At 45.0% G+C, this 14432-nt stretch overlaps 1 protein-coding gene across 1 annotated transcript in view; it reads left to right on the top strand.

The window, feature by feature from the left end:
• CA10 (carbonic anhydrase 10) overlaps positions 1–14432 on the top strand; it is a 535654-nt gene that overhangs the window by 499533 nt on the left and 21689 nt on the right. Inside the window, exon 5 of the mRNA XM_044248645.1 lies at positions 11213–11308. Within this exon, the coding sequence (XP_044104580.1) occupies positions 11213–11308 (96 nt within the window). The remainder of the gene's footprint in view (positions 1–11212; positions 11309–14432) is intronic.

The raw sequence follows: 14432 nt of genomic DNA on the forward strand, positions 1-14432 counted from the left end.
GTTGGGGGAACAAGGTGGTGGGTGTTCGGGAGGGCACGTATTGCATGGAGCACTGGGTGTGGTGCAAAAACAATGAATACTGTTAGCTGAAAAGAAATTTAAAAAAAAAAAACTCACCTCTTCTGGTGCCTGGAACACAGGGTACTCCATATGTGTCTGGACAGGACAAGAGAAATTGGAAAATGATCCGGGTTCTGAACAGGCAACATTTTGTTTGAGCTTCCTTGGGAGAACAGGCTCGAAGTGAGGACCCAGAAGAGCGGGGTGCACGCACCTGCCCCCTCTTCCTGCAGGAGGAGCTGAAGGCTCTGTTATCGGTCGCTTGGTTAGTCATCCTGAAGAGCTAATTACTGAGTGCTTGCGAGATGCCAAGCCCTGGGCTCAATGCTTTATATATTTTGTCTCATAAAATCATCACCACAGTTCTGTGAAGTAGTTAATAATATTGTCCCTGTTTGTAAATGAGAGGCCAGCTTTGCCCAAGGGTGCCCCGTGGTGCGTTCCCATTAGACATTCTCTCTTTAGGATTCCAGGCTGTTCCTTTACCAGCTCAGCCAAGTGCCTTGCTCTCCCTGTCCCTCGGGGACATCACATATTACTGTATTTCTGCCAGCCTGCGTGGCTTCACTCATTGACTTAACAATTGTTTCTATGTTGCTATAGCTAATACATGCCAGGCTCTGTGCTGGGCATGGGGACATCACAAGTACCCATCAGATACAGCCCTTGCCTGAATGAAGCTTAAAGTCAGCATAGTGGTGACTTTAATCAGTCAAAATCAATCAAAAATGGCGAGCATTAACCAATCACACAATGAATTGAAACAGAACTATGAAACAGAACTGGAAAGGCACTGGATGCCATGAAGGTGGGTCATGGGGCTCTCTCTCAAGAGGTGACCCTTGAGCTTAGAGCTAAAGGATTTTGTAAATAACAGGCAGGCACAGAGGGGAGGGAAGGGCATCCTAGGCAGAAGGAAGAGTATATGCGTAGGCTTTAGGGAAGGAGGCAGCATGGTGGAAAGGAAATTGAAGGAAATTGAAACTCTGGCCACAATGTGGCCAGAGCTCATGAAACAAGCAGACATGGTGGGAAATGCCAGAGGCCACACAAGGCTTGTGCCCAGATCTGGGTCTCTTTCTCTATCTCCGAAGCAACAGGAAGGCACTGAGGTAGGTGTCTAAGCAGGGAATGCCGTGTATGTGGTCTTCCATGACCAGGCTGCTCTTTCCCGAGTTCACTAAGGGGCTCCCGCTAATGGAGCATCTGCCTGGGAAAACCAAACTTAGGTGTCTACAGCAGGGTCTGAGGACACAGCTGGACACTCTGCTGAGGCCTGCAGGGTAAGCAAGCTGCAGCCTGGCATGTGCCCATGAATCACTTCATTACTACCAAGTGTGAGCTCGGTGTGAGCACTTTGCACCACACAGTGCTCTCCACCCAACCACTGGCAAGGATAGCTTGTGGTCGACGTGGAAGCTTGCTTGCGATAATTCTGTACACGTAGTAAAGATGAGTACTTCTCCATCAGCTTGGGAGCTGAGTTAACTTGTCACCAAAGACCAACATTTGTCAGGCTCCTCACTTCCATGATGGGGCACGGAAGCTTTGCCTGTGGTCCTGAGATACGGTCATAAACACGATTCTCCATCACCCTTAGAATGGAATCCGGACCCCTTAGCTTGGCCTTCCAGGCCCTCCATGGTCTGGCCCTGTCTCCCTGTTTGACTTTGACCCACACTACTCTCCTTCACTTAGTAGTTGCTCAGTAAACACCTGTCGAATGAACAGATGTACAATTGACTGTTTGATCTTGGGCAAGCCCCTCTCTGGTTTCAGTTTCTTCATTTATCAAAGAAGTGGTTGGCCTGGATTTCCCTTTAGGCCCCTCCCTGGATGAAGAATCCACAGGATGCAGAACTGGGATTCGCTTGACAAACATTGCCAGTATCTCCTCCAAGTAAGTCCCATAACAGGCACAAGGGAGAGGATATGATACAAGATACCCCTGCCCTTGAGATGTTTATTCAAAGGTAGAGAAAATAACTTCCCAAAGAATATCATGGTGCACGAGTGTGAGTAGAGTATGAACTCTACTGACATAGGAACTAGGGCAATTCCAACTGTTTACACTCCCTAGAACAAAGCATCTCTCAGAGGCCCAGTGTCCCCATGACTCAGATGGACAGAAGGCACAACTCGTGGAATTCTGTGAGGGTTCAATGAGTTGATGTTCCTGCTGGCATTGCATCTGGCACAAATTAGTGTGTATCCAATGTTGGTAATGATGATCGACAAATGACAATGGTGACTAATGTCAACAATGACATTCAGCACCCATGCGATGGTACCAGTTGTCTAGGACTTACACCTGTCCTGATCGCTCAGTACCCCTGCCATCCCAGCTGTGAGATATTTGAACCCTGCCCCTGGACAAGAGCGCCATGGAGCAGAGAGGAGCTACATTTGATGTTCAAGGCCAATGATTCATGGAAGATGTCCTAGGGAAAACAAGACCAGAACTGAGCTGTAAGGTAAAGAAGAGGAGGCAAGGTCTCCCCTGTCTCCCCTCTTCCCTGGGAAATCTTTCAAAAACATACATTGGATCAACTGATTTCTTCCTCTGACTTCCTGTTGTGCTTGGAATAAAGTCAAAGCTCCCTACCATAGTCTGCAAAGCCCCCCATGACCTGGTACCATCTTGAGCCACCTACATCTTTCCCCAGCCATCCTCAGCCATTTGTCCCTACCCCTTTGCAGAGGCTCTGCTCTCTGCCAGTGCCCTGCCTCCTTCCAGTCTTCCACGCCCAGCTCCTTTTCATCATCAGAATGCAGCTCAGATGTCCATCACCTCTGCGGACAGACCTTCACCTACTAACTATAGGCTACCTGACCTCGTTCCTACTCCCACATGCCCCGCCTCCATGCCCTGCCTCCATCCCCCGCCCCCACTATGCCATTCACTTTGCAGGCCAAAGTCTTTTATGTTTCCTCAAAGCTCTGGATGCTCTCTGAAATGACCTCAGGAGGTCAAGGACTTCATCAGTCTTATACAGCTGGCCTCGGCACGTAGCTGGCCCTCCAAGATCTCTTGAACAAGTGTAATCCAGGTGTCTGCAAGGGATCGAGTGAGACAGCAGGTTCTAAGGTGAGAACACAAGGTTCAAGCCAGCACCACGCAAGGAAGATTCACATCAGGTCACGAAGGACTTTAGTACAGAGAATGTGCCGGATCCTGGTGTCCGGCTCTGAGCCCCATCTGAGCATCATGAAAAAGCCAACAGTATCTTACTTCTTCCTTAAAGACAACTATGTCTCAGTCTTGCATTTCCAGAAAGCCCCTCATTGAGGGCACCTATCTAAATTAATAAGAAGTCAAGATTATAAAATAATTTCCTGTAATCCAGGGTTAGCTCTTTCACATGATAATTCCAACGAGGCTGGCGGAAGCCCTTGGGGCAGCTCTTTAATGAATAACTAAACTTGATGCTTAATTACCATATCAGGATTAGCGTGTGGAGAGTTTGCTTTTGTGAGCACTTTGCCGGTTGGCCCTCTGCCCTCTGAAGTTGCCTTGCTCTTGCTCAGAGGTCAAACATCCACTTACTGTCACCTCTTTCATGTCAGACACTGATCCCCTCGAGTGAGCAACAAAGTTGAGGCTCAAACTACATCTCTGTGCTCATCCAAGTTACTAAAAATTCTGAATGTGTAGGATGGGGATTTTAAAATGTTGCCTATAACTGGTGAAGAGTTACCCATAGACCTCACTTTCAGAACTCTCCTACCAATCTGATACTTTCTTCCTAGCAGGATATGATTTGTACATGGCTGTCTCCCCCCACAAATTCATAGGAGAACAAGCAGCAGACCATCTTCCGCTAGACCCACTCACCCACACCAGGCACATTGTGTGTGGTTAGTGGGCATTGGATCAGCACCACTGTGCCCGGCTGGGGAGGAACAAAGCATCAGCTGCAGGAACTATAATTGCCACTCAAGGGACCTGGAAGTTAGGGAGAGAAGCAGCTCTTTTTCAGAGTTAAGCCCTGCATGGACTGTGCAGGCCCCATGCATCTTCTGCTCTTGCCTTTGATGCCAAAATTGTGTTGTAACAGGTGGAACAAGAAGCCCAGCCAAGGTGCTTCATAGGGTCTTCTGGGGCTCCTAACTGTCCCGAGGCCTGGGGGCTCGCTTGGGGCCCACTCTTCCCGACTCTTGCCAAACATGCATATTCTGTGGTTTTCCTACAAAACACTGTCCACCTTAATGGCCACCTCCTGAAATGACCCTCCCTACCTCCAGGCTCTGCAGGCTTGAATCTGCCTTCTGGTAGTCCATGCTGATCATCTTACCCTCTGCTCAAAACCCTTCCATAGCTCTTGTTCTAGGCTTCCTATGATGTGGGCTCAGCCTATCTCCCATGATACCTGTACCCCTCAACCCAGCCTACCTGAACCAGAAGAGCAGGGAACAGCCAGACCAGACAGGGCTCTCTGCTAACCAACCAAGAGTATCTGTGAAAATAGAACCTCTCAATGTTTAATCTGCATTCAAATCACAGGGATTTTTTTTTTTTTAATGCAGATCTTCATTCAGGAGATGGAGAGTAGGGCTCAAGATTCTACGTGTCTAACAGGTTCCCTTCCAGATGCTATGGCGGCTGCTGATCCCTGTACTGTGCATTGAGTAGAAAAGCACTATGGGTCTTTTTAACATCTAATGTGTGAGCCTTGGGAGAGGGATGACGTCGTATTTCAAATTGCTTTATTTTAAGATTATATTAATTCTATAAAATCACCATTTTGGTAGATCAAAAAGTCAATCTCATACGGTTTGACCCTCAGGTAAGAAGCAGGCCATCTGTAACTCCCAATGGAAACCCAAGCTCATGAGATCAAAACCCTAGCCAACTTGTCCTGTAACAAAGAGGAGGCAAGTCATCAGATCAGAATTCTCAGTGTGCCAACTCAAGCCTCAAGCAGAGCACAGCCTCACCCTTCTGCTTGCCAGCCCCTTTGTCCTAGTCCCTGGCCCTTGCAGAAAGCCACCCTGTGGGTCACTTTGTCCTGCATTTTTCAGTCATGCAAGTTGGAGAGAAGCACCACGCCACTGGAACACCTTCCAGTTCCCGGCTCTCCAATGCCTGATTCTCAGAACATGCTGAAATTTCCACGAATGCCTTGCAACACTGGCCCATCCCCAGGTGGTTTTGTAGGTCACCTGGTGGGAAGATCTTAGCAGATGGCAGGGTGTGTTTGGATTCTCATTAAGAAGCTTACTCAACACTGAAGGGAGGTGTGGCAGGTCCCCCGCAGCTCCTGCTTCTACACAGCAATGATTCCCCACCCGCAGATAGCGCGGGCTGGGTGTGGGGGCGGGTGGGCGGGAGGGAGGCAAATGATAGGCCTAGGCCTGAAAAACCTGCCCGATCTGCTCTGTGCAGGCAAAGGAGAGTTGCCAGTCCCTGCCTGTGGTTGCCTTTCTGATTGCAGAAGAGCTGCTGTAGGACCATCTGCCACCGTTGGCAAAACGCACAAGAAGTGAAAAAGCAATAAGCAAATAGGGTATTTCAAGACCAGCAACACCATGCTCCCTCCATGAAAGGCTCTAATGACTCAAGATGCTCAGCGTATTCTCAGATCCAAGTTTCCATCCACCTGATTGGGCACTGATGGGATGTGGGTGTTCATTGATTGTGTTGCCCTGGCTCGCCGCTCCAGCTGCCCGCTGGCTGGGGAGCATTTGACAAATCTCAGTGCCCTGTTCCCACTCCAAATCGATGAAATTAGAATTGGGAGAGAAGGCACAGGTGAGTATTAGAAGCACCCAGGGGATTTAAATGCACAGTGAAGGTTGCAAACCACTGTATCAGAGGTGGTTTTTTTTTTTTTTTCCAAAGATCAAAGAAAATCGCTTTTTTAAAAAATCATTGACTTTCTCGGCTTCTAAAACTTTACCTCCTTTTTTTAATGCAATAGAGGATATTGATAATAATACACTCAGACTTTTTCAGAGTCATAAATCACTTTTACAGGCGCTATCTTATTAGATCCTCCAATCAGCCTGTGGAAAGTGCTCACACCGCTACAGAAAGATATATGCTGAGCTTGATGTGACATTGTTTACAAGACAGAAGAAAACCTGGAAACAAACTGAAAGCCAGTGAGAGGGTGCTTAAACGTGTCACCAGGCATTCATGCGACAGGAAATTCTACAGCTATTATAAAAACTTAGGTAGCTCTATACATACTGGCTTTGAGAGATAGCCACCAACTAGTTTTACATTTTTAAAAAATCAAGTTCAGAGTCATAATTATAAACAATTCCATTGTTACCAAGTTGTTTCATTCTTTATTTTTTGCCAACTTTTCGAGATTTCTTCAACATATAAAAATTGTGTGTGTGTAAGGTGTACAACTTGATGTTTTGACACATGAGTAAAATGTGAAAAGATTACCACAGTCAAGCTAAATAACACATCCTTCACCTCTACGTAGTTACTCTTGCGTGTGTGTCAGGAGGATTTAATTTAAGATCTGTGGGTTTTGGTGGGGGGAGGAGTGGGAGGTTGGGTGAGCCTGGTGGTGGGTATTGTGGAGGGCACATATTGCATGGACCACTGAGTGTGGTGCAGAAACAATGAATTCTGAACACTGAAAAGACATTTAAAAAAAAAAAAAAAAGATCGGTGCTCTTAGCAAATTTCAAGTAGGCAATACAGTATTGCGAACGAGCATCACCATGCCAGACTCAGAGCCCCTGAACTCATGTCTCTTGTGCAACTGAAACTTTGTACCCTTTGACCAACATCCCATTTCTGTTTCCCTGTAGCCCCTGACAACCACCAAGCTATACTTTGTTTCTCTTGAGTTTGACTGTTTGAGATTCTATACATAAGTGGGATCCTACAATAGTCTCTTTCTGGCTCATTTCACTTCCCATGATGTCCCCCTGGTTCATCCAGGTTGTCACAGATGGCAGGATTTCCTTCATTGTGTGGGTAATAATATTCCATCTTATTTTTCATTACATATTTTCTTTATCCATTCACTCATCAACAGAAACTTGGGTTATTTCCATATCTTGGCTAATATGAATAATGCTGTGATGAACATGGGACTGCCAAGGTCTCTCTCTGACATCCAAATTCATTTTCTTTGGATACATACCCAGTAGTGGAATCACTGAATCATATGGCGGTCCTATTTTTAATTTTTAATTTTAATTCATAATGGTGACATACCAGTTTACTTTTCTACCAACAGTGTCCAAGGGTCCCCTTTTCTCTATGTCCTCACCAACACTTATAATCTCTTGTCTTTTTTTATAATAGTCCTTCTAACAAGTGTATGGCGATATTTCATTGTGGTTTTGATTTGCATTTCCCTGATGGCTTGTGTTGTTGAGCCCCTTTCCATGTACCTATTGACCATTTATATGTCTTATTTTGAGAAATATCAATTCACTTCCTTTGCCCATGTTTAACCAGGTTATTTGGGTTTTTGCTGTTGAGTTGTATGAGCTCCCTATGTATTTTGGATATGGACCCCTTATTAGCTACATGGCTTACAAATATTTCCTCCCACTCTGTAGGTTGCCTTTTCACTGTTTTGTTTCCTTTGCCATGCAGAAGTTTTTCAGATACGGTCCCACTTGCCTACTTTTGCTTTTATTGCCTGTACTTTTTGCTGTCATGACCCAAAAGCCATTGCCAAGACCAATGAATGTCAAGAAGTTTTCCCCTCCATTTTCTTCTACTACTTTACAGTTTCAGGTCTTATGAATAAGTCTTTAATCCAGTTTAAGTTAATTTTTTATATGACATGAGATAAGGGTTCAATTTCATTTTCCTCCAGGGAATACCCACCCAGCTTTCCCCACATCCTTTATTGAAGAGACTATCTTTTGCCCATTGTGTATTCTTGGCATCCTTGTCAAAGATCAGTTGACCATAAGTGTACAGATTTATTTCTGGATCCTCCGTTCTGTTCCATTGGTCTATATGTATGTTTTTATGTATCATACTTTTTTCTATTACTATAGCTTTGACCTATATTGTGGAACCAGGAAGCTTTGCTGTTATTCAAGATTGATTTGAGGGGTGCCTGGGTGACTCAGTGGGTTAAAGCTGCTGCCTTCAGCTCAGGTCATGATCTCAGGGTCCTGGGATCGAGTCCCACATCGGGCTCTCTGCTCAACAGGGAGCCTGCTTCCTCCTCTCTCTCTGTCCGTCTCTCTGCCTACTTGTGATCTGCGTCTGTCAAATAAATAAATAAAATATTTTTAAACATAAATAAACAAATAAATAAAAGATGGATTTGACTACTCAGAGTCTTTTGTGGTTTCATATTAATTTTAGGAATTTTTTTCTATTTCTATAAAGAATGCCATTGGAATTCAGATAGGGATTGAGCTGAATAGCAGTAGTATGAACATTTTAACAATATTAATTTTTCCAACCCATGATAATGGGATGTCTTTCCATTTACCTATTTCTTTAATTTCTTTCATCAATGTTTAATAGTTTTCAGTGTATAAATCTTTCATTTGCTTGGTTAAGATTATTCCTAAGCACAGCTGACCCTTGAACAATGCAAGAGTTAGGGGCACCAACCCCCCCCCATACAGTCAGAAATTCCTGTTTAACTTTTAACTTCACAAAAATTTGATTACTAATAGCCTACTGTTGACCAAAAGCCTACTGATAACATAGTCAATTAATACACATTTTGTACACTACTGTATTCTACGATAAAATAAGCTAAAGAAAAGAAAGTGCTATTAAGAAAATCATGTGGACTCTGAGAAACAAACTGAGGGTTTTGGAGGAGAGATGGGTGGGGGGTAAGGTGAGCCTGGTGGTGGGTATTAAGGAGGGGACGTATTGCATGGAGCACTGGGTGTGGCTCATGAACAGTGAACACTCTTGGAACACTGAAAAAATAAAATAAAATAAAAATTAAAAATAAATAAAATCATAAGAGAAAATACCTTCACAATATTGTACTGTATGTATCAAAAAAAAAAATCTGCATGTAAGCAGACCAGCTCAGTTCAAGCCTGTGTTGTTCAAGGTCAATTGTACTTTATTCTTTTTGTTGCAATTGTGAATGAGATTGACTTTATTCATTTCCTTTTCAGATAGTTCCTTGTTAGTATATAGAAGTGCCATCAATTTTGGTATACAGAGTATGTATCCTACAACTGTACTGAACTCATCCATTAGTGCTCACAGTGTTTTGTTGTGGGCAAATCTTCAGTGTATGCTTCATACATGATTATTTCATCTGTGGAGAAAATTTTCCCTCCTCCTTTATAATTTGGATGCCTTTTATTTCTTCTTCTTACCTAATTGCTCTGCCTAGGGCTTCTAGCACTCTGTTGTATCAAAGTGGCAAGAGTGGGTATCCTTGTCTTAGAGGAAAAGTTTTCAGTTTTTCCCCACTGATTATATTAGCTATGAGCTTTTCATATTTGGCTTTTATTGCGTTGAGGTGAGTTCCTTCTATACCTGTTTTGTGGAGAGTTTTTATCATGAAGGATGGTAAATTTTGTCTGATGCTCTTTCTGAATCTATTCAGATGGTCATGTGGTTTTTATCTTTCATTCTGCTAATGTGGTGTATCACACTGATTGACTTACAGATGTTAAACCATCCTTGCATGGGAGTATATCCCACGTGGTAATGACGTATAATCCTTTCAGTGTGCTATTAAATTCAGCTTATTGACGTTTTTTGCATCTGTGTTCATTAGGAATAATTACCTGTAGTTCTCTTTTCCTAAAGTGTCTGTCTTTGTTTGGTATCAGGGTGATGCTGACCTCCTCAGATGAGTTTGAAAGTATTCCCTCTTCTTCCCATTTTTTGGAAGAGTTTAAGAAGGATGGACGTGAATTATTTGAATGACGTGAAAAGCCATCTGGCCCGGGGCTTTTCTTTGTTGGGGGGTGAGGGAGGGGTCGATTACTGCTTTAATCTCTTTATTTGTATTCGTCTGTTCAGATTTTTGTTTCTTCTTAATTCAGTGTTAGTCGGTTATATGTTTCTCGGAATTTATCTATACTAGATAAAATCCTAGAAATGTATAGACCCTGCATCTTTTATTATTTTTAAAACCCTCCATGTATATGTGTGTGATCTATAAGCATAAAAAAATATCAGGAAGGACATATGCTAAAGTGTTAATAGTCTTATTGCTTGGGCTGAGATTACATAGAGGTGGGGGAGTAACTATCACTTTTTTTTATTTTTTCAGTTTGTTACAAAAATTATACTTCCATACTATTAAAAAAAATCTATTTTAAAACCACAGCCTAAGATGAATTCTAAGGAGAGACAATCACACCTGTTTTTCAGAGGAAGTAATCAAGTTCCAGTAAGACGGAGTTTATTACTCATGTGGCTAAAAATTGGTGGGGCATTCATTTGGACATATATGGATGCTATGTTTCACAATTTCTTAAAAAGGCATTTAAAAAAAAAAGAATTAGGTAAGAGAGGGAAAACCTAGTTTACTGGAACCCATATCCAAGACTTTGTCTGCTGCCCATGCTAACTATTACACGAGGGCTTAACACGAGGGCTGACCTTCACTCAGCAAGGAGGAAGTTGAGTCCTGCACCAGCAGATGACCTTGGCAGGCTGGGGCATCAGCAGCCTGAGCCACCACTCTCTCTTGATCAGGATGCCACATCTCATAGGCTGGCCACTATCCTCTCAGAGTCACTGGGCTGACTCAGAATCTAACCATTCCCTGCTCGTGCAAGCCACGAGGAAGATTCGCTCAGTGCCCGTGGCAGCTGTGGATGCAGCCGGGAGGGCACGTCTGTCCCTGCAGGGCAGTTCCACTCCTAATAAGAGAATTCCTAAAGTGAATTTCATTTTACACGCACTTTAGGGGAAATATCCTGGCTTGGAGCCAGAGCCAGATGGGCACTGAGCTTATTAAAGGCATGATTGTTACCAGAAAACATTTGCAAAGATGTTTGGGTACTTTTGTATGTGTGTGTGTGTGCATTATACACACACACACACACACACACGCATCCATGTACACACACCTCCCTGAATCTCTTTAAATTACAAGATTGTCTTTTCAATTGTTCTACAATATACCTTAGAGTGAACCCTTATCTAGGAAGGAGACGCTGTGCCTCCCACCTTTTGGGCAAGGTTGTTGTTCTTACTCTTGTTTTTCCCTCTTGCCAGGTGCAGCTTATCCACTATAACCATGAGTTATATACAAATGTCACAGAAGCTGCAAAGAGCCCTAATGGATTGGTGGTAGTTTCTATATTTATAAAAGTAAGTGTCTTTGCCCTCTTTCATTCTTTTCTTGCCATTTCCCAGACCGGTCAGAATACCAGCTTGGTCTCTGTTGGATCTCTGAAATAACCCAAGGGGTAAGGTCCATGCCCACGAAAAGCTGCAGGAGGGTGACCTTGATACGCATGAGATTTATGACAAATGAGGTCCCTTTCATGACGATGCAGAAATGATGGAACCTTTCAGAGCCTCAGAACCTGAGGATTCGGCAGCCTTTGTTTTAGAGAGAAATGAGGAGTTGGAGCTAGGGACAGGCTTCAGGTCCCACTGCACACAAAAGGATGCAACAGAAGGAGAGGGGTGGCTCACTGACACCCCACAGCACTAAGCTCCTGTCCCTTGGTGGCCCCTTGGAAACAGCTGGAAGGGAAATGTGAGATGTCCCTACCCTCCAGGCACTGCCCTGAACCGTCCCCTCCAGCTTCCCTGAAGTTGCTCCATGCGACATCTCCCATCTTCCTCTCTCTCTCGTGAGCACCCCTGGGAGAAATTAAGCAAAGATCACCAAGGCTGACTTTATGACATTCTTAGGCGGCTCCACATCTCCCCAACAGTCAACAGCAACAACAGCTCTCCAGCCAAGAAAATTCCAGTTTATTAATAATAATAATAATAATAATAAAAATAATCACCTTTAACATTTTGACAGATATGGAGGGAAGCAGGTATGCAAATTTAAAAGAAAATGAAAAAAAGAAGAAATGTCTTTCCAATGCAAAAAGAGAGAGAGAGAAAAAAAACAAAAGGAATGTGTGACAGTTTCAAAAGTTGGTAGTCACTGTGCTAGCCCCTTAGTTTGGGCCAGACCATGGGAAGCCAGACCAGTCAGAACTTGGAATCTGGTGAATATGATTGGTAGAAATCCAGCATTTGCCACTGGGGAGTTTTAACAGAATTCTCATGGTGACATGATCACTGCCCAGGAGACTGGGCTTGAGGGCACCCCAGGCACTACCCCCGTTTCCTCCCCAAAAGCATCACCCTTTGCCACAGGCACTTGGCCCTACCTGGTCCTCCCTCTCCAGAGCCCACACCACCTCCTGAGTTCCTCTCCCTCATGGGGGTCCCACGGGGCCTTTCAGAACTGTACATCAGCCAGACACATCTGGTGGCCACAAAACTCCTGCGGCTGTCGTTACCAAAGACAGGAAGGGGCTTTTGGCCAGGAAAGCATATTTTTGGGCTGTCATACCTTCTGAACACCTGATGTGACACCCCAAAGGACATGGGTCCTGGCACAGATCCTGCCAGTCCCTACACTACATTTCTTGCCATTGTCACAGACCCTGTTATAATGAACAATAGATTTCTGAATTCCAGGCACTGAGATACGTACTTTCCATATATTTTACGGCTTAACCCTAATGATAAACCCATGAGGTAGCCATCAGTATCCTTATTTTGCAGATGAGGAAAATGATGCAGAGAATCTTTGGCATTCCACCCAAGTGCACGGAGCTCATAACAGCCCATCTAGGAAAGGAGCCCAGGTCTTGCTGGACTTTCACACTAATGACCTTATTCATACCACATGCCTCCCCAACAGAGCACAGAGAAACAACTGAGATGACGAAGAGAGGACATGACCTGTAAACATGTCCCCCCACGTCCTGATGCCATACATGAGCACGGGGCAAACTCTGTATCCTTCAACCAGCCTCAGTCATGATGTTGATACAATGGGTGCATTCATCCTGGGCCGTGCTCAGTGCTGGGAAGCCTGCAAATCTGTCACAATATTGCCTCGTGCGTGTCCAGGAGCTCACCTCCCCTGCTGGCCTTCCCAGTGCCAGGGTTCCATGTCCACCACCCTGAGCTGCCCAATACTGCTTGTCCTTGGGCGGGCGCCTCAGCCTAAGCCCCTGCTGGTACCTCACTTTGCTCCAAGTGCTTGAGTCAGTAGCTGTCGTCCCTCAAGCTCAGACACATTACAGCTGACAGGGTGCTGGACAAGCCAGGAAGTCAGCTCCCTCAACAGCAGACCATGGGTGTGTTTCCCAGGCACTTACAGGAAGATGACTGACACAGCTACCAGCTGCCTGCATCCCAGTGGGCTGTTAGGAGGAACTTATGTTCCCTGCCCTGCATTCAGTGAAAGGATGGGGACCAGCTCCTGCATCTTCTCAGGCCAGTTGGGCTCCCTAGGGAAGCTTTCATTCTTTCCCTCAGCAAACCTGAAGCTTTCCACTGGATCTCAAAATAAGCCACAGCCTTCCTTTGTCCGACTTAACCAATTCCCAGATGTTCCACAGTGAATTATCCAAGCCAAGACTTGTCACTCACTCATCCCAAAACACCGACTGAGTGTGGGACACAGGCTGGTCGTGTGCTAGGCACATGCCTAGAAATGAGATGAACAGAGCCCTTGGCTCTACAGGCACCCCACCTGTGGTGGTCCTCTCCTCCTTCTAGTCTTTCTGCCCATCTTCTCAGCTCACTGCCAGGTAGGCAGGGACAGAAAACGAGAGGCCCCCTCCTCTGAGTCAGATGATCCCTAGAGATGGCACCCTGGCCAAAACCAGAGCCATAAAAAGGCTCAGAGTTGTTGGCTAAAATAAGAGAATTGTTTATCTGTGGGTTTTATTTATCTCTGTCCCCTCCTGTTCCCCCATCCTTCCCATCCATGACCACAGGGAACTGAGATTTGGCTGTAATTACTGCTCAATCACACACCATTAACTTCCCACTTAAGCTCACTTATACCAAGTACATACTTCATCCTCCCTCCCACGCCGCCAACACACCAGAGCCCACAAATCATCTGTGTGCACTCTGGAAATTTGTCATTTTTAATCGGCCCAAACGGTCCAGTCCCAACATTCGTGCCGTCCAGACTCACTGGGGACCAGGAGCCCAAGGTACAAGGGGCATGGCACATTCCTTACTGACCATGACAGTGTATTTTTGTCTCCCCTCTCATGTGAATTAGCACAAACAGGCAGCATCAAGCTATGTTTCAAATGGCCAAAGAGGAGGCCAAAGGGGAAGCTAAATTTGGCCCTGAAAGCTTCTGGGGAGCAGCCGTGTTTGCCTTGGGACTTTTCTCCATTTGGGGTGGGGGGGCTCTAACAAACTCCCCTGAGCATTGTCACTCACAGAGCTC

Source organism: Neovison vison, chromosome 5, assembly GCF_020171115.1.
Source record: "Neovison vison isolate M4711 chromosome 5, ASM_NN_V1, whole genome shotgun sequence".
NCBI classification, from domain to species: Eukaryota; Metazoa; Chordata; class Mammalia; order Carnivora; family Mustelidae; genus Neogale; species Neogale vison.